Source organism: Echiichthys vipera (assembly GCF_963691815.1).
Source record: "Echiichthys vipera genome assembly, chromosome: 23".
NCBI classification, from domain to species: Eukaryota; Metazoa; Chordata; class Actinopteri; order Perciformes; family Trachinidae; genus Echiichthys; species Echiichthys vipera.
In genome coordinates this window covers 5,948,936-5,969,958 of record NC_139848.1, presented here as the reverse complement: position 1 = coordinate 5,969,958, position 21,023 = coordinate 5,948,936, and the positions used below count along the sequence as shown (strand labels likewise).

General features: G+C 43.7%; 1 protein-coding gene across 2 annotated transcripts; it reads right to left on the bottom strand.

Moving 5' to 3' along the window:
* Window positions 1-925: 925 nt before the first annotated feature.
* On the bottom strand, window positions 926-14,514 carry LOC310964808 (vascular endothelial growth factor C-like). Of its 2 annotated transcripts, none has more exons than XM_083938076.1 (8): window positions 13,552-14,514; window positions 8,054-8,297; window positions 6,994-7,184; window positions 6,501-6,631; window positions 6,304-6,407; window positions 5,165-5,299; window positions 4,619-4,820; window positions 926-2,488 (listed from the first exon to the last, which is right to left on the bottom strand). In XM_083938076.1, exons 1-8 carry the CDS (start codon window positions 13,651-13,653, stop codon window positions 2,377-2,379), a joined length of 1,221 nt encoding a protein of 406 aa, XP_083794202.1. In that variant the 5' UTR covers window positions 13,654-14,514; the 3' UTR covers window positions 926-2,376. The 2 variants fall into 2 exon arrangements, with proteins under 2 accessions (XP_083794202.1, XP_083794203.1); XM_083938077.1 differs by having other exon boundaries at window positions 5,165-5,296.
* Between the last annotated feature and the right edge of the window lie 6,509 nt (window positions 14,515-21,023).

Here is a 21,023-nt window from a genome sequence, read left to right as displayed (position 1 = left end):
CACACCTGGTCCAACAAATCAACTGTGTGAAGACAGTTCAGGTAATGGAGTAAGTCGAGTCAGGTGTGTTCTTGCTTGGTTGGGCTGAAAACCTGCAGCCACACGGCCCTTTACTGGATCAGTCTGACACATGTGATCTAGTATGACCATAGAGCATAGTGGCTAATTTAAGCATATGTCACAACATGCACTTAGTGCTGCTTTAAATGTGTGTAAAAAAAATTGTAATTTAGTTTTAAAAACTGTTTAAATGTCACAGAGTTAGTGGTTAAAAGTGTTTCCGCTATTATTTAACTTAAATTTCTTTATATTTTGGCTTTGTTGAACACACGTCAATTACAGCATTTGTCATTTCTGAGTAGCCAAAGATGATGATGATGAATGAATAACAAACATTTTTTATGGCTGCAGTTATGATCATGGACTTAGGAGGATCACTTTTAAACACTTTGTATCAAATATTGATGTCTTTAGTAAGTAGCCATGTAAAAAGTGTGATAATGTGGAGGGAATTGGTCATTATTGGATTATTATTGCATTATTTGCAATAATGACCGGCTCCCTCTACGTTATTTCTTCTATAACACTCAGTAGATGCTTTTCATATTTCTCAAAGGTTATCGCTGCAAGTGTATTCATTCATTCATTCATCTTCAACTGCTTGTCCCTGTCGGGGTCCCAGGGATCCCAGCTGACATTGGGCGTGAGGCGGGGTCCACCCTGGACAGGACGCCAGTCTATCACAGGACACATAGAGACGAACAGAGACAGACAACCATTCACACCTACGGGTGATTTAGAGTCATCAATGAACCGAACACCTGCTTCGGTTTCCTCCCACAGTCTTTGGACTGACATGCTGCAGGTGTACCTTTAAAAAGATATGAATAATATTCAGCATGAACAAAAATAATGACACAACATATCAGTCTGACAAGGCTTTTAATCAATACTTCAAAACTACTTTGGATATTTAAGAGTAGCATGATGAAAGAATTTCATTTTTTTCTCTACATCAATAATGCACAAACACTACAATCATCTTCATCCTAACATTAAGTGTGATTGAGCCCTCAAATATATTTATTTGTATATTTAAAGCCGAAATCAACTGTTCAAATGACTCTTGCAGTGTGGGCCCATTAAAACCGTAATTCTCCGTAATAACTCAAACTGCCAGAGCACAAACACATGTAAATAGTTTCCTTGCAAAACCACATTTCGTTATGATGGTGACTTAAATACAGTATTTTACAACTACACATGATTCCGTCTTTAAAATATCACTTTTAAATATGAAAAAAGAATTAAATATGTACAAATAATATTACTTAAGAGGGTGTAAAGTTAAATTACCAGGAGATCCAGAGCTATACCCAAGTGTTACCATCGATAGTGATCGCATTCATCCGCGCATGAGGGAAATCTTCAAAGAGCAGCGTTACAGGAGAGGCAAGGAGGATACAATAGCTGTGTTTAATGAAACAGTGCCTGGCATTAAACCTCTTCTCTCTCTCTCTTAGACTTTTTTTATCACCAGCCCGAAAATAAAACAAAAAACTAAGCTGCAACAGGAGCTTCAATCCGTCCTGTTTTACTCTAAAATGACATCTAGTGTTGGCAGCAGTCTCTAGTGCTCTGAAAGGACCGCCGCAACACACCGTCAGCGTTTCCACCTCCGCTCAAAGAGGGAGTATGAGGCCCCCGGCATCATCACATTACACGATCTCTGCTAAATAAATCCTTCAACCGCTCAAACATCTCACGACTCAAGACTGCGAAAGTGCCTACACCTTAAAAAAACAAAAGAAGAAGAAGAAGGAGAAGCATGAGAGAGTCTGGGCTGTTATGATATTATTGGACTTTCCATCTCACACAGCCCTGTCTCTGCAGCGGGTCGGTGGCTGGATATCTTGCTCGAACACGTCGCGGCGGTGATATATGTTGGCTCGGAGTCTAATTGGTCCATCCCGCCCTCGCTGTCATGCTTTTAGGCAGGTGTGATTGGTGTTATTAGAGTCTCAGAGAGTCACATATCTCTCCTCTCCTCTCATTTTCTCTTTGGCGGAGATTACTCCACTTTTAGGAGTTTTACTGGTGTCTCTTTTGGCCTTTAGGTTTCGCTGCAAAGCACTTCCATCCCTCCTTTTGTAGCATTTCTTTGGGGAGTGTCAGAGCACAGACGGCATTAATTAAACTCTTCCAAGTGCTGCTGTTGTAATCCAGTACATGCAAATGCGTAGTTCCGCCGTCCTGTCTTGTCAAGAGGCTCCGCGTTGCCCCTTTTGTGTTCAGGCCAAAAAAAAGTCTCCAGCCTCACTTTGAAGGGCAATGCACAGCTTCACCTGCAGTCTTGCTCCTCTGCCCTGTGATTGGTTAATTCCACTCAGGCCTCATGTAGTTGGGGATGCACTGGCAGACTTGGTGGCTGAAGTAAAAACCACCCTGGCACACGCGTCTGGGCTTTCTGCACGGCAACCTGTAACAACTGCACAGGGGGGAAGATGGGAGGGGAAAGCCAGAAAGAAAGGCGAGATCAAAGGGAGACGGGACGTAGAGGGAAAAGCAGTGAGAGGAGAAAGTGGAGAGGAGGGTGGAGGGAGGGAGAGAAAGGGTGAGGTTGAGAGGAACAGAGAAGAAATAAAAAGAGTACACAGGGGAGGTTATACACTCTTGGCATGAATCAATTATTCAGATCTTCACATCCCTTTTGGATAAACCCCTGATCCAAGTTTATTTTTTTGCACGCATCAAACGACTCCGTGCATGAGAAAAAGAGGGTGTATGTCTCCAGAGAGAGAGGAGGAATACAGCTCGATTCTGGGAACTCTCATCTTCAACATCACAGTAGGTGTGTTGTCTTCTGTGCACCACCTCCTGTGACCAGATGTTGAATTATTGCAGAAAAATAGACACGACAAATTAAACGAATGATGGGGAAAAGGAGAAGTACTGCACATATTTGAATACTAACGTCCTGTACTGAATTACAGAGCAGGACAGCTTATGAAATTTGTGCTCAGCGTGAGTCTTATCCATTTCAGCCCTCTGCAGCTGTAAGTTGAAGAAACTCTGCTCAGGTCACTTGCGTGTCAAAGCCGTGAACTTTCCCACGTGTACATGATTAGAAATCCCCCGTATCAAAGCCTCCTGTCTGCCCCTGTGTTTTTCCCTGTCACTCCATCTGTCTCTCGAGTCTGCCCGCCCGTCTGATTGCTGCTCTGCTCACTGTCATCAAGTTCACCCGCTCTGTCTCTCTGCAGGCCTCTCGGGTCAGAGGGAGGTTGATCTCTTTTGCATGCGAGCTGTGGGAACCGCGACACGCATGCAACGCACGCACACGCAGCTGAGGCCCGCAGTCGAATGTTTTGGACACCCTGTGTCCATAAAAGGTCATATGGAGACATGTGAGCGAAAGAAAATGGAGGAAGAAAGTTTTTCTTTTACGGGTTTGGAATGTGCGACATGTCCATTGAGAGTTTGCTCGCCCCCCCCCCCCCCCCTCCGCTCTGTCTGACTGTCTGTCTCTCAAAGCTCTGGTTCTCACTCTCTCCTCACCCATGTCTGCTGCAGGGACGGCTCCCCACGGGCGGACCGGGCCGAGCACAGCGCACAGGACCAGTTTACCCAGTGGTTCAGGTGACTTAGGATGAACTAACATGCTGAGATGCTGCATTTGGATATGGAAACAAATGTGAAATAGTTGTTTCCGGAACAAAGTTGTTGTAATTAAGCGATCTTGTCCTTAGCTACAGTTCCCAAACACTGAATTAGGACTTTAAAGAGTGAACAGCGAAAGCGAGACGGGGACCACACACTGTGGTTTACCAGGTAACAAGCAGGGATTATCAAAACATAACAAAAGCCAACTGATCATTGAAGAAAGTAAGCCGGTAAAAACCTGCTTTCAAATCAGTCGTGCCGATACATGTTTACAGACACGGCGCAGATCAAAGCCATCACTGTCCAAGACATCAGGACCTTCTTTGGCCCCGGAGCTCACCTTCTCCACCGCTTTCATGCTCCTTTAAAAACTCTTTATAAGGGGTTTCAGGGTGTTTTTGGCCACATATGGCAGTCAGTGCATTCATGCAGTATGAGAGTGTTCATGTGCAGTGCAGGAACTGTGGGTTTATATCAGGTCATGGATTTTTCTTTCATTTATTCAATTATGCAACTTTGGAAGTAGGCAAAGAGGAACCAATAACGTCTATGAGCTGTTTTTACGCAGGCTGGGAAAGTGTTTAAACCCACTGTTTTCCGTATCTATGAAGTCCTGTCTGACTTTTATTTAATAAGAGAGAGAGAGAGAGGGAGAGAGAGAGAGGGTGTGTGACAGCAACAGAGCAGAATGCTAAATATTTTGACTCTGAGAGAGGGGAAATAACATCTTTGACATCACTGATTGAATGTTTATTATTGCTTTTTTGCTTTTCTGGCTGAGGGGGTTCTTAGAGCTACAGGGCGAGTTGGCAGAGACCCAAAGTGTGGATGCTTGAGATAATTTCATCCCCCAAAGGAGTCATTCTCTGCCTCTTTCCACAGGGGAGAAAAAGGCCGCAGGGTGGACGCTTTGGCTTGAAACCAGTACGAGGAAAGACTCGTCTTGTACGCCTACCTGCAGGAGTTGGGGTTAAACCGCTTGCCCTGCCGCAGACACGACTGCGGACTCTCTCTGCACTGACACAGGCAGGTGTCGGGGTTCAGGGGCTGATTCCCGGGACACTCCGCGGCACACACGCAGCCACACAGCTCCTCATCCCAACGCTGTCCGGTGGGGCACCACTTCCCCTCCCCTTGACCTTCACACTGGCATTCACCTGCGAGGAGGAAGAGTTTAGAACTTAATCACATATTGGACTGAGCATCTCTGTAAGGGCTGAATATTTAGAGGTCAGGTTTTGACTTGTTAGACATTTGCATAAAGCCCTACTTCCCCAAAACTTCCCTCTTTCTCTGTTTATCCATTCTGGCTCGATCTTGCCTGCGTGGTTGCGTCATAATGACAGCCTCTATCTGAGCCATTTGGTGCTCAGTAATTTAATCCTCAGATTAATTTGTTCCTTATTTCCATCTTCTAAAAAACATCCTGACTTTCAGTTGTAATTCTCTCGCAAACAACAGTAAAGTGTGGAATATTTTCAGTAACTGGAGCCCTCCTTACAGATGTTGTGGTCCAGTTTCCAGCCTGGGTCGCAGCTGTCCTCGGTGAGTCCGTTTCGACACACACACTCGCAGGTGGACTCGTGCAGAACCCGGTTGGGTCCGCAGAGAGCCAGCAGACCTGAGTCCAGCTCTTCTGGAAGCCGCGTGGAAAGAAAGTGACAAAGGTATTTAGTGGTTATACCCCCCTGCAGGCACACCGATAGACTGTTTCCCATGTGTATCTATTTTTAGTCTGTTTAGTCCCTCCGTGTGATAAGAAAGGTTTACGAGTTCATTATTAGAAAAACAAAAAGTAGCTTAAGATGGGAGCCACTGTTAGTTCACTACATGATTGTACAAGTAAAATGCCACAAGGACACTTACGCTTCTCACGTTACTGAATAAACATTCCCTCGGGGGGAGTCTTTCCCATCATTTTCCTTTGCCCAGACATCATCATCAGTTCTTTTAAGACTCGTTTCTCCACCGAAATCTGGCTCGCGTTCTAAAACCTGCTCAGTTTTAAGGTGTAGCCACGTTTGGATGACTTTACATTCTTAGTCTGTAACAACTGCAACAATACATCCTTTTTAGAAGTAAAAGCACATTTCTTTCATAAAGTAACTCTGCAGCAGGTGCTTTCCACTTCCATCGGTGAAAGCTCCCGGTGTCGTTAAAGTATCAGATGTCCTGTCCTGAGCCTGACGCGATGTCATCACATTATTCAAACACTTTACGGCTGAGGTAAATCCTGTTTCTGTAATGTAAAATACTGCTGCATTTAGGTTGTGCATGTTACTTGCTCGACATCCTGGTCTCAACTCTTTAATGAGGATGTAACTTTACATTTGCTGTAAATTATGCTTATTTTGTTGCTTCATTTGCATTTGCCAGAACCCTCCCTGCTCGTTGTTTCTGAGCTTCTCGCTGCAAAGCTTGTTTTTTTATCTGTTGAAGTAACTGCTCTCTACACCACAACTTTTTTTGGCGTGTGGCCTCGTTAAAATGACCTGTTTTGATGCATTAGATGGATTTTAGAGCCTTAAAGAATCCAGATATTCACAGAAAACATGCAAAAGTTAGTGAAAAGTTTCTTAATTATCTCAAAAACTCCTTACGGGTCATTTTTACTGACCCACGTTACTCATGCACACTGACCTGTCTCTCTCTCAGAGTAGTTTATGTTGTCTGTGGAGACGCACACACAGTTCACTGGATCCCATAATGACCCGGAGGCACAGGGGACTTCGGGTGGGGAACACCTGCACAGACGCACATATTTATAAATGCATACCGGGACAGATGACTCAGGAATGTTTGTAAAAACACACGCGTCACGCCGCTCTCTCACTCACAGGTGATCTGTTGCGGCTCGTCTTATGATGGAGTGGAGCGGCCTCTTGGAGAGGCATTCGCACGAAGTGTGGTTGACGAAGGTCACCATGACGACGGAGCGATCCATCCTGGGCGGCGACAGCTCCATCAACTGGGTGGAGGAAACACGGAGGTCAGGGCAGTGTAATAAATTGTATTTTCCTTCTCTTTTCTTCCTCTTTTTCTTCTGCCATAACAATATCTCTGGTTATGACTAAGTGTTTCAGTTTATGGTTGATGTAATGATTGTGCAACTGTGCGTGACTGTGTATTATTTTATTGACTTGATGTCCAGTCGTAGCCAAAGTGTGTCCCACTGCAGTAGGGCGGGTTGTGAGTAGATTGCTTTCTGTGCCTTTTCCCGGTGTGAGAGCAGAAAATACCAACCCCATCGTGTAATGCGAGCGAGCGTTGAATAAGTCGGTGTCTGACATGAAAACAACCGGCGTAAAAGAATCCAGCTGCACCACTTACCGTCTTGTTGACGAGCGCGTGAGTCGTGTTTGTGCAGTAGAAGGCCTCGTTGGTGCAGCACCCGCCGCACCGATGCAGCGCCACACAGCGAGGGAGGTAGAATTGACTGGTGGATTCTGGGTATTCTTTGGCAACCTCGACGCACACCTCTCTGGGCTGGCATGAGGTCCGCTGGATCTCCTCTAAGATGACTGAAAACATGCAATTCAATTACCGAATAGGAACACAACAGAGCTTTTAGATCTGATTTGATTTGTTATTAGATGTTCGGGCAAGAAAGCAGGAAATTATCACCAAGTAATGCATCTAATTCTAATTTTCCAGTCCAACTGGGCGTCCTTTTATTGCGTTTACCACCTATTGTTGTCCGTCTTTAGTGCAAAGAAATCTGTCTGGCCTCCACTCGCAAGAGACTTATATTAAAACGTTTTACTTTTTTGATATTAAAGGTCCCGAAATGGCTTTTTCAGGAGGGGGTCTTAAAGAGACAGGCGCTAACACGGAGCGTTTCAGACAGAGGGTTAATACAGGGATATTCAGACAGACAGGATGAGAGAAATAATGTGTTTTTTGAACATTAAAGCATGGAAACATGTTCTATCTCATCTCATCTCATCTCATCTTCAGCCTCTTATCAGGGGTCAGGTCTCGGGGGCAGCAGCTCCAGCAGGGGACCCCAAACTTCCCTTTCCCGGGCCACATTAACCAGCTCTAACTGGGGGATCCCGAGGCGTTCCCAGGCCAGTGTGGAGATCTAATCTCTCCACCTGGTCCTGGGTCTTCCCCGAGGCCTCCTCCCAGCTGTACGGGCCTGGAACACCTCCTTAGGGAGGCGCCCAGGGGGCATCCTTACTAGATGATCCTGAACCACCTCAACTGGCTCCTTTCAATGCAAAGGAGCAGCGTAACATGTTCTAGTAGAAACCCAAAATACAAGTATGAACCTAGAAGTTAGCATTATATTGGACCTTTAACTTTAACAATCAGACGTTTACTTTTCATCTCAATTCAAGAAATGTTAACTCAATCTGTATTTTATGGGAAGTATTTTAGGACTTACCTCCCAAAGTCCCGTCCACTTTGAAAAGAGCCTCCTCCCTCGGTTGACCCCACAGATCGTCATCGTTAGAGTGGACTAAAGGGTTCGCCGAGGAGGTGGAGAACGAGGGGGAGGAGGAGGTGTGCCATGATTTCTTTCTCAGGCAGTGCTGAAGCAAGTTGTACTCGGGGTATAGAAGCTGTAATAGCTGATCCACGCTCGTCACTGACTCCAAACTGGGCTGGTCATCTGACAATACCGGAGCCTGGAAGACAGGAAGTAATCACACAGACAGATGTGACTTTCAGGAGTATAAAACACCTTTAGTCCGTAGGTAATCGCTAAGAGGGGAAAAACAGGAGTTAAGGGAAATAAAGTGAGGCTAAAAATGAGCATTTGGCTCATAGATAACACATTTTAAGCCCAACATTTTGTTTTATAATCGACATATTACACTTTTGAAATGTTAGAATCAGGTGATTTGTTCCGAGTCGTGTTTTCTGAAGAACAACAATTAGATACTGTAGAATTTACAGTGAAAGCTTCGCTGGTTTGAGCTGGATAAACAGTGAATACCTCAGCTACCAATGTGTTGTAACATGTTGCTGTTGGCTACTGTTAGTTATTATGGTTACGTGTGTCTTCCCCTCACACACACACACACTCACACACTCACACACACACACACACACACTGTTGCTTTCAAGTGCACAAGGAAGCTGCGAGGTCTGCGTTTTCTTTATTCTTTAGCATTGCTCTCTTTGTGGTTCCCCTTTATGGCGTTCAGGCCGCTGTAAACTTTAAACAACGTCACCTAAGGCAATGTGATAAAATTGGAAAATACCTGCCCTGCTGCTGCAGTGCCCTTGAGCAAGACACTGGCGTCTGACCCAGTTTACCAATGAGGTTCAGTTTTCCTTTTGGTTGCTAATGTTATTTAAAAAGGAAGATCTCCATCAGCTGTCAGGACTTCTTCTTTTTTTGTTAATATATGTATTTATTGAGTTTTGCAGTAACAACAGAACTTAACACACACAAATAAAATAAAAAAATAAAATTAACAATAACAGGTGACTGGGACTATTACAATAATCATATCGATATACAGTAGTTATCATCAGGTATTTATTGAGTTAGCCGTAAGGACTTCTGTACAGTGTGTACGATAACAACGGTACTATACTATATATATATATAAATATATATATTTATATGTAGATAGTGCCGCTATAGTCACTCCCGCACATGTGGAAGACCCAGAAACACTGACCAATCAGAGCAATTCTCCTTTTCCAGTCCAACTGTGCTTCCTTTTATTGCATTTACCACTTACTTTTGTTTGTCTTCAGTGCAATGAAATCCTTCTGGCCTCTACTCGCAAGAGACTTAAATGAAAACGTTTCATTTTTTTGATATTAAAGGTCCCAAAATGGCTTTTTCAGGATGGGGTCTTAAAGAGACAGGCTCTAAAAACGCGGCGTTTCAGACGTAGGACGAATTCAGGTGTATTCAGACAGACAGGATGAGGAAAATAATGTGTTTTTGAACGTTAAAGCATGTAAACATGTTCTCGTCGAAACCCAAAACACAAGTATGAACTTGAAAATTTGCATATTACGGGACTTTTAAACCAACGACTTTGAGTCCTCTACGTCAGAGCTTTTGAGGAGTCCTTAAACGCAGCATTTTGCCTGCTTGAACGGACCAAACAGGATGGAGATTGTCAGCTCAGCCAACACCCATATTATTATCATTATCATACAAAGAGGGCTTTATGTGGTGGACCAGGTCTATTCAGGAGATCTCAGTTTACTGTAGCTCTATAAACCAATCCTGCTGTGACTCAACCCCGTAATGATTATTCTAATAGATCACTGCTCCGCTCAGAGGAGATATAGCAGATGAAAGATAGTAGGTTAATTGTATTAGAGACTTGCTGCTGTATCCTCTCTGGGGGCTTAATGTCAGCTGTGAGTCAGCTGTGGGTGTCACATATTAATTCTTCCCTTTGGGGAGGGAGTGTGGTTGTTTAGTTTCCCAGGCTGACAAGGAGCAGACTGGTACAGCTGGCACTACCTAAACACAAACCAGATCTCTGGCATTATCCGTCTTTCCATTTATCTCCTTCTTTCTCGCTCTCTCCGTCCGCCTCCCACCTCACGTTCTGTTTTTTTTTTCTCCAGACATCTCATACGCCTCAACAAATGTGTAACCTGTGACATCAAGCTCAAAGTTAAAGGGATAGTTAGGCTTTAGTTTGTTTTTCCTGTCACAACTATTAACGGAGAAATCCAGGAGAGTCGCTAACAGCCGGATGCAGCTAACCCTGATTAGCTCGGGACAGCACGGTGAAGGCATTCAAACGTCTTTTTTAACCATTAATACTGTTTAAAATAAACTTCATGAGAAGAGTCCCTACACACAATACAAAGCACCAATGGTCTCCTTCCTTTGGGATTGAATTTGGTAATCCACTTGAATGGACTTTACTATGAGAGGAGCTGGTACAGGGGCCAGTAGGTAAGTATTTAAAACACTCTTTTAATAAACTCGGGGCTCTCTAACTACATTGTTGGTGCTTTGTTTTTTTTGTATGGACTCTTCTCATGCTACGGCAGAGGTTTGCTGTTATTTTCAGCAGCATTAGTGGTTAAAAAAGACGTTTGAATGCCTTCACCGTACCCCGAGCTAATCACTGTTAGCCACGTCCGGCTGTTAGCGACTCTACCGGATTAATAGTTGTTACTCTAATTTGTCTCGATGGATTATTTGATGTATGTAAGTGCCAAAAAAGACCATGGGAGGATTTTACGCTGAAATGTCACTTCAGACAGCCCTGTGGGGAACTGAAGCCGTCATATGTTCTGTGCTCTCGTCGAAGCCGCCAGACTCCATGGACAAAAACAGGAATTTTACCTCGCTGAACATGGGGAGTTGCTGATCTACCGGCGCCTTGATTGGTGAGTTTGCTCAGTTAGTTTTGTTATTTCCTGACCCTTTAAAACACCAACGTCACACAGTAACACAAACGCACTATCTGATCAAAGCGGTAGAGCAGCAGCCTCCCGTGCAGTGTGATGTAAAATTACGTCTTTTGTCAACTGAGTCTGGGGGCTTTGACAAGAGTATAGAACAACCTCAGTTTACCCTGTGTAACCTTTACGATTTACTTTTAGGTGTATAAACGGGTGTTCCCCGCCCCGCGTGTCCCGTACGCGTGCCGCCATCTGCTGTGGGAAAAATGTGAGCTATCCCTTTAAGAGACACAATAATAATATTGCTGGTCATTTAAAATCGATACACAGTCGTTTCTTCTCTCTTTCTTTCAAGGGCTTCCCAGATTTCCTCTTTTTCTTTTGGTCCCTCTCTCTCTCTCTCCCTCCTTTGGGTTTCTTAAGTGATCACATGACATAAGGTCATCGCTGTGGGACTGTGAGGTCATGACGGACCAATGACCAGTGCCCTGGGGTCCAGCATTAGATACTGTTGGCGTACCACAGACACACGCACACACCCATGCATTTGTCACTCCTTCTTTCTCCCAGTACAAACACGCTGCGTCTGAAGCTAATGTTACGTGCAAACACACAGTTTTGTGTTATTTTGTCTTCTTGATAACTGGCTCGTCTCGCCAAAATACGTGATTGCGGTTCATTCATTCAGTTCCAAGAGGATTGTGTTACTAAAGGCCTCTTACGGCGACTTTGGACACAATCCCCTCGTAGTAAAACGTTTCAACATCAGTACATGAGAAAGTGTCATGACTCACTGCTTTTTCGATCAGGAGTAAGATTTTATCTCAACCCCTGAGACACGAACTCTAAATAGTTGTGGTTGGCTCGTAACCAGCATTAACACTAAAGTAGACAGTTGAAACCAAAGGGGATGATGTGTGTTGCGCAGAATTGTGCTCGTATGACCTCACAGGAGCTGGCTGCGACTTTGCAAACAGGAAACATGTTTGGCCCTACGTCAAGAAATTGATTTTTCATGATTTCATGTCAGGGAAATGAAGTGATTTTTATGAGCTGGGGCGGAAATTAGACTCTCTTCGATTGCTTCTACAGAAATCAGATCGATTGCATCAATGATAATTCCCACTTCCTAGGAGTGGGTTTTTCCAGTTAAAGGTGGAGTCTGGGATTCTGGGGAAGGATTCATTCAATCAAATACGTCAGAAGAACCGTCCCTCCTTCTGTTCAGAAGATTTTTGCATCGCAAGTGAGAAGATAGTCGCTGAATTTGACTGAAAAAGTGTATTTAATTAGAACCACAGACACTTTTAATTGTACTTTTATTTAATATTCATGATTGAAACAAATATTTAAAGGTCCCACCTTGTAAAAAATGTGATTTCCATGTCTTTTTATATTTTAAAACAGGCTGAGGTGCTGTATAAATAATGTGAAAGTACCAAAACGTTCGATCCTCGGAGAAACACACACCCAGCCCGTATTCAGAAACTCTCTTTCAACGAGCCGTCGGGGCTTCTGTAGGGTTGTGATGTCACAAGGGGAGCTTAAAGAGACAGGCGCGTGTGTTTTTAATGTTCTGTTATGGACCTGAAAATTAGCATAACATGCAACCTTTAAATGAATGAACACACTTTACAATGGTGGCTACACTTGTGACGTAAAGAGTAATCAGAAGGACACGCACACCCCTCGTGCCCAATGGGACGGGTGCTGAATCAAAGAAATGACACGAATGAACAAACAGATCTGTTATGAGGAGTTTAACGCCGGGACGTTCCGCCACGGGCCCGACGTCACAACACTCAAATTCTTCTGAACGGATCTTTTGGGCGTGCGGATCTACTCGTTCTACTGCACTTGTGATCTCATCTGAGTTGTCCCGTCCGTCTGAACGTCTCAACTCACAACTATGTGCCTTTCTTGATGAAAATCACATCATTTTGCGTTGGCAGTCGGGCGTTTAACTTACTCACAGTACGATAACAGTGTGTGTGACATTGTTAACGCAGCATTGTGCCGTCTGAGGCTTTTCATGCTCTCGATTACCTGAACACTTTCCATCGGTTTTGACGAGTCTCACACCAGAATCACATCTTTACGGTTGATAAAGAAAGGATCAATAATGATTTTCAGCTGATTTTGCGATGCCCATTTGCGAGACTTTTCACACTTTAAAGCCTCTTTCTCTTCTGCTCTCATCACTCGAAGTCTCAGTGTAATCAACCTCGATCCGCGTCTCAAACTCTGCACCAGTGTCGACTCTCCTGTGTGCACAGGAGGGATGAGTGGTCTGCTTGTGGTCTTTTAAACTCTGTGTGCCAGGCCTCTCTTGTAAAATAATAGCTCTTGATTTCAACGAGGCGTCCTGAACAAACAAAGCTTCACTAACACCATTGATCCTTTAGATATCCTCTCATTCTGTGTTTGAATGACGGTGGAGAGCGCTGTTTAAAAGCTGTCTGTTTGTACCCATATATAATCAACACTAGACATTCATTTACAATGAGCTGTAGAAGTTTTTTAGGGGGAAATGAAAAGTCTCACCTCGGTGCCCATGTCTCCAGTTTGGTAATAGTCTGTGTAGTCTTGTCCTGAGCACAGATAGCTGATATTAAGAATCCATAGGAGCAAAGCTGGTATCCACATAGTGAGGAGATGGAGATGGAGAGGAGAGGTGAGGAGAGATCAGGGCAGAAGGAGGAGGATGTAGATTTAAAGCTGGGTGCAAAGTGAAAGAAAGGGAGGAGGAGAGGAGGAAAAAAGGAGGAGCAGGAGGGTATCACAGACTCGGCAGGTATCTCTGCGCTCCTCTCTTCATTCTATCCTGGGACAAAGTTGCTCTTCCGGCGCAGGTTGTTTGAATTGGGAAAACCAGCTGAATAAAACATGATGAGGAAATGTCTTCTCTTGTCCGTGTCTCCTTTGGCCTCAGAGGAAGTCTTTCCTCCCGTCCCGGTGCGTCTCCATTCTCACTGATCTGATGTCAGGTGTCTTTATCTCTCCGCGTCTCTCCTCGTTACGACCTTCAACTCGAATAATTCCTCAATATGAGTCTTTTTTTTCCTCCTCTCCAGCCTTGGTTTCGCCTCGTCAGTGTTCGCCCTTCACACTTGTGCACATCCTCGCTTTCTTTATCTATATTTTCTCTTTACACAACAGCTGTGCTCTTCCCTCCCTCCCTCAGATTATCCCAGCCTCTTTATCTGTCTCCTGTTTCTTCTTCGCGAACCTCCGGGGCACAGCTCTGTCTGTCGGCCTCTCTCTCTCTCGCTGGACTTTTTCTTTTTTTTCTCTTTGTGCCGCTTTCTAAATCTGTCACAACTTTTTCTGTCAGGCTGCCTGATCCTTGGGAAAGCATCAAAGAGAGAGAGAGAGAGAGAGAAAGAGGGAGCTTACTCCAAATCCTGTTTCAGAAAAAAAAGAAAGGAAAGTAGGAGGTTTTTAAAAAAAAGGGTCCAGCTCTTGGTATTAAGTTCTTGTCCAAACGGAGCGTGCGTCCTGCTCGTAGACGTCCTGGTGGAGTGACTGAGAAAAAATACAAGAATGGAGGGATTGTATCTTGTGGGCGGAGTGAAGGATGTGAGAGAGATGATTCGTGCGTTTATAGCTGATTATACTGGCACACTTGTGTTTTTTCCCCCCCAGGATTTGCAGGCTATGTACGTAGCATCTGGAGAAGCAGGCAGCGCCTTGGCACCGACCAACGCTTCCTCTTCACACATGTCATCACCCTCCTTTTATGTGATTTAAATGTGCCCGAGACGCTCCTCCTGCTCTCTGTAACTTTTCAAAAATACCCCATTTAGACAGAGTCGAGGTTATAATGAGATTCTCCTCGTGTGTTCCTTATCTCTCTTCTCCGTCCCGCAGATTTGGTTATCTTTGTCTTCCGTCTTTGTAATTCCTCATAATGGGAGCAGCTGCCACCGAGACTTTGAAAATGTGTGTGTTCAGTAGCAGCCAGCGGTGATGAATGTGCGAGTTGCTTAACTGCGGCTCTTAGTGCCTTTTTATGAGCTGCTAATACCTTTGCTGTCTCTCTCTCTCTCTCTGCTGTTTCTGCTTCATGTCAGCTGTCGCCAATCCCTGCTGCTTTCTCCCTTTACCTCAGTTATCTCAATGTCAAGACTGGTGTGTGTGTGTGAGACAGACGGAGATAAAAACCCACTAAATTGGTCTCACACCTGCAGCTCCAAACACCTTCCCTGCCTTTACTCCTTCGCACTTCATCAAGCTCCATCATTGTCTCTCTCCCTCCCCCCTCCGACATCTTTTCTTGTTCTTTCTCCCTCCGTCTCCCTTCAAGGTCCTAAGAATGGCAAACTTTACATACCTCCTTAACTACTACTCTGCCCCGAGGCTGTGGGCATGTGTGTCATGAAGGATGAGGAGGGGAAGGGGAGGGCAAGAAGAGGTGAGCAGCAGCAGGAGCTTTGTCTGAATTATCTCTTCTTTTCATCTCAGGGCAAGGCAGTAACCGACAACTGTAAAATAAATTATGGGGAACACAGACGGACAGACGCACGGACGGGGGGAAAAAAAGAAAAGAGAGGAGACAGGAGGCTGACGACGACGACGAGCAATGAGAAAGAGGTGTGTCTGGGAAACGCTCGAATGAGAAAACATCCGATTTTTGGGCCAGTCACTGCCAGCCTTTTCAAGGATTAATACGCACACCCTTGCACACACACATGCACACAAACGGTGGCAAGTGTCTGCTTGCTTTTATGTGTTGAAAGCCGCGCAACCAAATTCCACATTCCAGTCATTTCTTTCCCCATTTCATCATGTGAGCTCTGAGCATAGAATTAGAGATGATAGAGAGGGAAAGTTTATCCCGTGGCGTTCTGCGGAGGGTCCAATTTTCATGTTTTAAAAAAGAGAAACCAGATCACCTGCTGCTCTAAAATGAACTCTGAACATGTAGATGACGGCAGTAACTTTGTCTAAAAGGAAAGGATTAACTGTAAAGGGGGAAATTCAAACCTCTCTGATTAAATGTTTATCCTCAACAAAACAAAAACAACTAAAACCTGCACAAAAGTCGAGTCAGGAGTCTAGTCTGTTGCTAATCTTGCGTCCTCTTGGGTGGTCCTCGCTCTCAGACGTACAGAACGAGGTTATTCTGACTAATACACATGTAAAACTGCTTCTCATGCAGGTGCACATGCTAGAAAATGTGGGCCTTTATGTTTCCAAAAGAGTCTTATTGCAAAGCTTTTGTTTTAAAATAAAAATCATGTCGGATTTTAACCAGGATAACTGCTTTTTACGCCACAGGGAGGTCTTGTTTGCAAAAGAGCTGCCATGCTGTAATGAACGTTGTGAACCTCCTCTAAATCAAACTAATCTGAGACTCACAGTTGAAATATTTGAGGTAAATGAGTGAATCAAATTATTATGTTAAGTAACCACGTCTCATATAAGGGAAACTATACAGTTGTTCTAATCTTATCAAGGTTAGTAGTGAATTCACGACGACTGGTAACTCAGAAACCGTTTCTGAATAATAACAATGCATTTGCACGTCACAGCGACGCCCACACGTACCAGGAAACGGATAAAGAAGAATTATATACGTGTGAGAACTCCTCCCTGAGCTCCAGGAGCCATGTAAACCTACAAACAAACACTGGAGAAACCCTACTGTTGCAATATTAATAACACAATTAGTCATTGTGCTCTGAAACAGTAACTTTTATTGCGTGTTGTTTTTTTTAATGCCCACATTTCCCTTACCCAGCCATTAGCCCAACATCCAGATCAATTATTCATCATGGAGTATTTTATACTGGATCTCCCTGCTTAACCAAGTGCTCTTAGCTTTTGAACTAAACACCATTTCCTAAGGGTTGTATGCAATAAAAACAAACTTTAGAAAATATTTCAACTGTTAATCAACCCGACTTTGTGACAAATGGCCTGAACTGTGCCGTCCTGAGTCCATAATATCACGGTCCAGCAAATGTCTATTTAAAGGGGACGAAGCGAACACCAACACAATATAATTAGTGGCTCAGTTTCTCCTTTTCCCAGCCGTCCTTGGGGCTCGACGTCGTCTGTTTATCCAGTGTCATTCCTCTGTCACGACATCTTGTGCCCTGGAGGAGATAGAGTTCCCTTTGCACCAGACAGCAGTGCCATTGTCCTCCGTAACTGTGGAAAACCTGTGTCTCGGCTCCGGTTTAGAGCAGTTGTTACAGCTATTGAGCTGACTAGACTAGACTGGCTTCACTGGGTTCCTCTGGCTTTGTCTTCATGCTCTCAAATATTGGTCTCGGTTCGGCCAGCGTGCTGTAAACGGTCATGGAAAGTGTTACCAAGAATAGCAAAAGTTAAGTGTTTGGTGATGAACAATGAGCGCGTTTACATGGACACGACCGTTTCATGAGTCTTATCCCAGCTGTGAGCATATTCAGGAGGAGTTTACACGAACTCTATACCTGTGTGACCGTCTGAGGGCAGGAGCAGTGATGGACTCTTTGGCGAGGTCGGAGAAAGCGGAGACGTGCTGTTCGGCAGCCCAGGATCATTTCTAATCCTTTAATGATAAATAAAGTTATAACATCTACGTTATACCTGTTCAGCCAGAGCCTCTGACATCAGACGAACGGCCTTGGATTTGGCTTCTGCTTTGAATAACACAGCTTGGGCCTCACCTAGAGACAGCGCTGCATGTAAAAAGTGACACCTACAGCAGATTTGTTATGGATTTACAGGCTTTTAACCTCCTTTTTTCAACATTCCTCTCGCTCAAATGTGCTGGCGTCTCTGGTTTGTTCAGAGTGGGAGAGTCAGGAGATCCCTGTGTGGCGTTGTAACACAGTCTGCAGGCCCTTGATTAAATGCTTTGTGGATTTAGGGTAATGACTTCCTGCAAGACCTTCAATTACATGCCTGATCACATGTTTCATGAATGTCACCGAGTCAACGGAAAAACACAGTTAAGCAGTTGTTCTTTACGTCAAAAGTGCAAATGCACCAACCGACTGCTTGGTTCATCTGCCCAGCCTTTGGGTCTGCCTGCGACCCTCGGCTACGTCGATGCCCGTGTCCCCTCAGACTCCAGCACTGTGGCTCTCTTCCTGCGCTCAGCCTCCACCTAAACAGGAAACGATGAAGAAAGAGTGTGTGTAGCGTAGTAACAGACCCTCATTGTCTCACCCTATATATTAATACATACAAATGTATATACATACTGAAAACTGACTCTTTCCTGCATCTGCATTGACTCTTGGAACTTGTTCATCTTTGATTTTATGACGCAGGCGGCGTATTCCCCGCTCGTCTGGCGCCTGGTTGACGGAGTGGACCATGTTGGATTTAAGAGACTCCCTTTCCTTGAGAGAGGCCTCACGTTTAAGGTTTCATTATTGTATTGCAGTGGAATACACACCGAGCAGTGCAGACGTTTCATACCCTGAATATTTTAGGGTCCTGCGTGATGAGTGGTTTGGCACCAGGTTCTGATCCACTGTGGTTTGTGCAGAAGGTCTGAGTCACGCATACAGTCTGGCAACTGCAGGAACAAATCAGTGTTCTGATGTGGCTCAACTTCATGCTGCCTGGAAATAGCTGCTGCACCTGCTGGAGCAGAGCTCAAGATGCTACCTACCATGCAGTTCTACAGAGCTCATGAAAGTGTCTAGATGTCCATTAAAGGTAGATAAGATTCCTTCTTATAGCCAGCAAAGTGGAGATCCAACTTACAGCAGCAAAGTGGAGAGCAAACATAGAAGAAGTACCAAAGAAATACAAAATATAAGAATAACAGGAACAATATATACAATATTTTTTTAATATTTTAAATTTACACCAAGGCACAGAGGTAAATATTAGTATTTCACACTGAAGTGAACCCAGTCTGTGACCATTATAGCTCAGTTATTGTCATTATTTATTATTATTGTTTTGGTGTGTGTGGTCTTCTGGAAGCAGTGCTGATTGTACAGTTTGACAGCTGCCACCTTTTTAGTTCAGAATCCCTTTTATTTGCCAAATGCATCAATGGACACACAGGAATTGGACTTGGCATCGAGCGCTTAACACACAATTAGACAAATGAGTACATTAAAATGCACTTAGCACTAAAAGACATGATTCAAAACAAGACATGATGTTAAAAAGAAGTTGGTTAGTGTCTTGTGCACGTTTTATTTTGCCCATGAGGGTGCAGTACCTTTTTTATTATGTTTGTTTGACACTCAGCAGCGGCCCAGCTGCCTAAACTGAGAGGTGATGAGTTTGAGTTGGAGGTGGTGGGTTCACACAGTTCTCAGACATCACACAGACATCAACTACATGGTCATTTTTGTGTTTGTTTACATTTTCTGTGTATGCGTGGGTTTCGACCGAGTTCTCCAGTTTCCTCCCACAGTCCAAAGACGTGCAGGTGATGACTCTCTGTTCGTCTCTATGTGTCCTGTGATAGACTGGCGTCCTGTTCAGGGTGGACCCCGCCTCACGCCCGATGTCAGCTGGGATCGACTCCACCCCCCCCCCCACCCCCCCGACCCCGATAGGGACAAGCGGTTGAAGATGAATGAATGAATTAATAAATACACAAAGGTATCATGTTATTAAGTACGTTTAGTTCATGAGTTTTTTATTTGACTGTTTTTTGCATGGCAGTGATTTAAAGGTCAAACAAAATCGCAGCGTCGTAGGGAGTGAAAATTACAGGCTTTCATTTTTTTTTACCCCTGGCAGCATCATCTGTGCTACATTATCATTAGCTGCATTTCATACATTGAATTTTGCATCTGAATTTGGTATATTGCATTTTTTAACGTTCGTTTTTTTATTCTGAATTTGTGAACACTGAAAAAAAAAAGGTAAAAATGAGTTCAATCATCATTCATACGTCATTTCAATGCATAAATATTCAAAGTTAAAAGGCAATGGCTTTTTAATCTCAAACTCCAAAGACACAGATTTACTTCCATATGTCCAGGACATGCTATAAGATTGTTTTTTATTATTACACAGCCTTTAAACAACCATATATGCTGCATCAAATAACCCCGACACATTCATTTACTGCCAAAGCTCAGCTGTCTTAAAATACAGTTCTGTAGATCTAGTATATTTATATTTATATTTATATTTATATTATATATATATATCATATTTTATCATCTCAAATGCTGTTTAATAACCATTTTCTCATCTGTTATGATTCGCAGACTGGCTTCATGCACTGGGGACGCCCTACAGGTAAGTCTGTGGATGAATAGTGAGATAAGATAAATGAATTGTGCCGTGGTGTTAATAAGTACGTTGAGTTCTGAGGTTTCTTTTTTTGCATTGGCAGTGATTTAAGTGTCAGACAGAATTGCAGCATCACAGTGAAAACGTTCCTTTTCCCTTTGGCAGCATCATTAATGTTACATATAAGCAAACCCAGTTAAAAGCAACACACAGATCTTTTCTGCACAGTTTGAAAGAGAAACATGCAGTGAAACGTTTATTACATCATGATTATAGTGCGTTTTTTATCAATGCAATAACTCATACTGACTAAATCTTTAAATGGACATTAATATAAAACACAAGTTGGAATGAGTCGTGAGTCTACTTAGTTAACATTGAATACATTTATTCTTATTTGCAGTATTAACAAAGCATTGATACAGTATGAATATGATTTAATACATTAGCAAATCGTTCAGATGCGATGAACTTGAGATCTAACCGAAGCGTTTCAGTCCTAAATTATGAAAATATGCTTCAGTTCAGTTCAGTTCAGTTTGTTTTCAGACATTTCAGACAAAGACATTTCATGACAAACACAACAAATAAATGTATAAGGTCTGAAAGAAGGGAATAGGCACAAGCTAAAGCAGGGGTGTCAAAGTGATCCAGTAAAGAGCCGCTGTGGCTGCAGGTTTTCACTCCAACCAAGCAAAAACACACCTGACTCGACTCATTCAATCACCTGAACTGTCTTCACACAGTTGATTTGTTGGACCAGGTGTGTTCTTGATTGGTTGGAATCAAAACCTGCAGCCACAGCG

Bases quoted from the DNA above. Each gene is read 5' to 3' on its own strand.
- LOC310964808 (XM_083938076.1), bottom strand. From the start codon at position 13,653: ATGTGGATACCAGCTTTGCTCCTATGGATTCTTAATATCAGCTATCTG. The intron at 8,298-13,551 runs GTGAGACTTTTC...CCTGTCTTCCAG, and splicing joins CTGGAGACATGGGCACCGAG to GCTCCGGTATTGTCAGATGA. The intron at 2,489-4,618 runs GTAGGCGTACAA...CCCCCTGTGCAG, and splicing joins TTTAACCCCAACTCCTGCAG to TTGTTACAGGTTGCCGTGCA.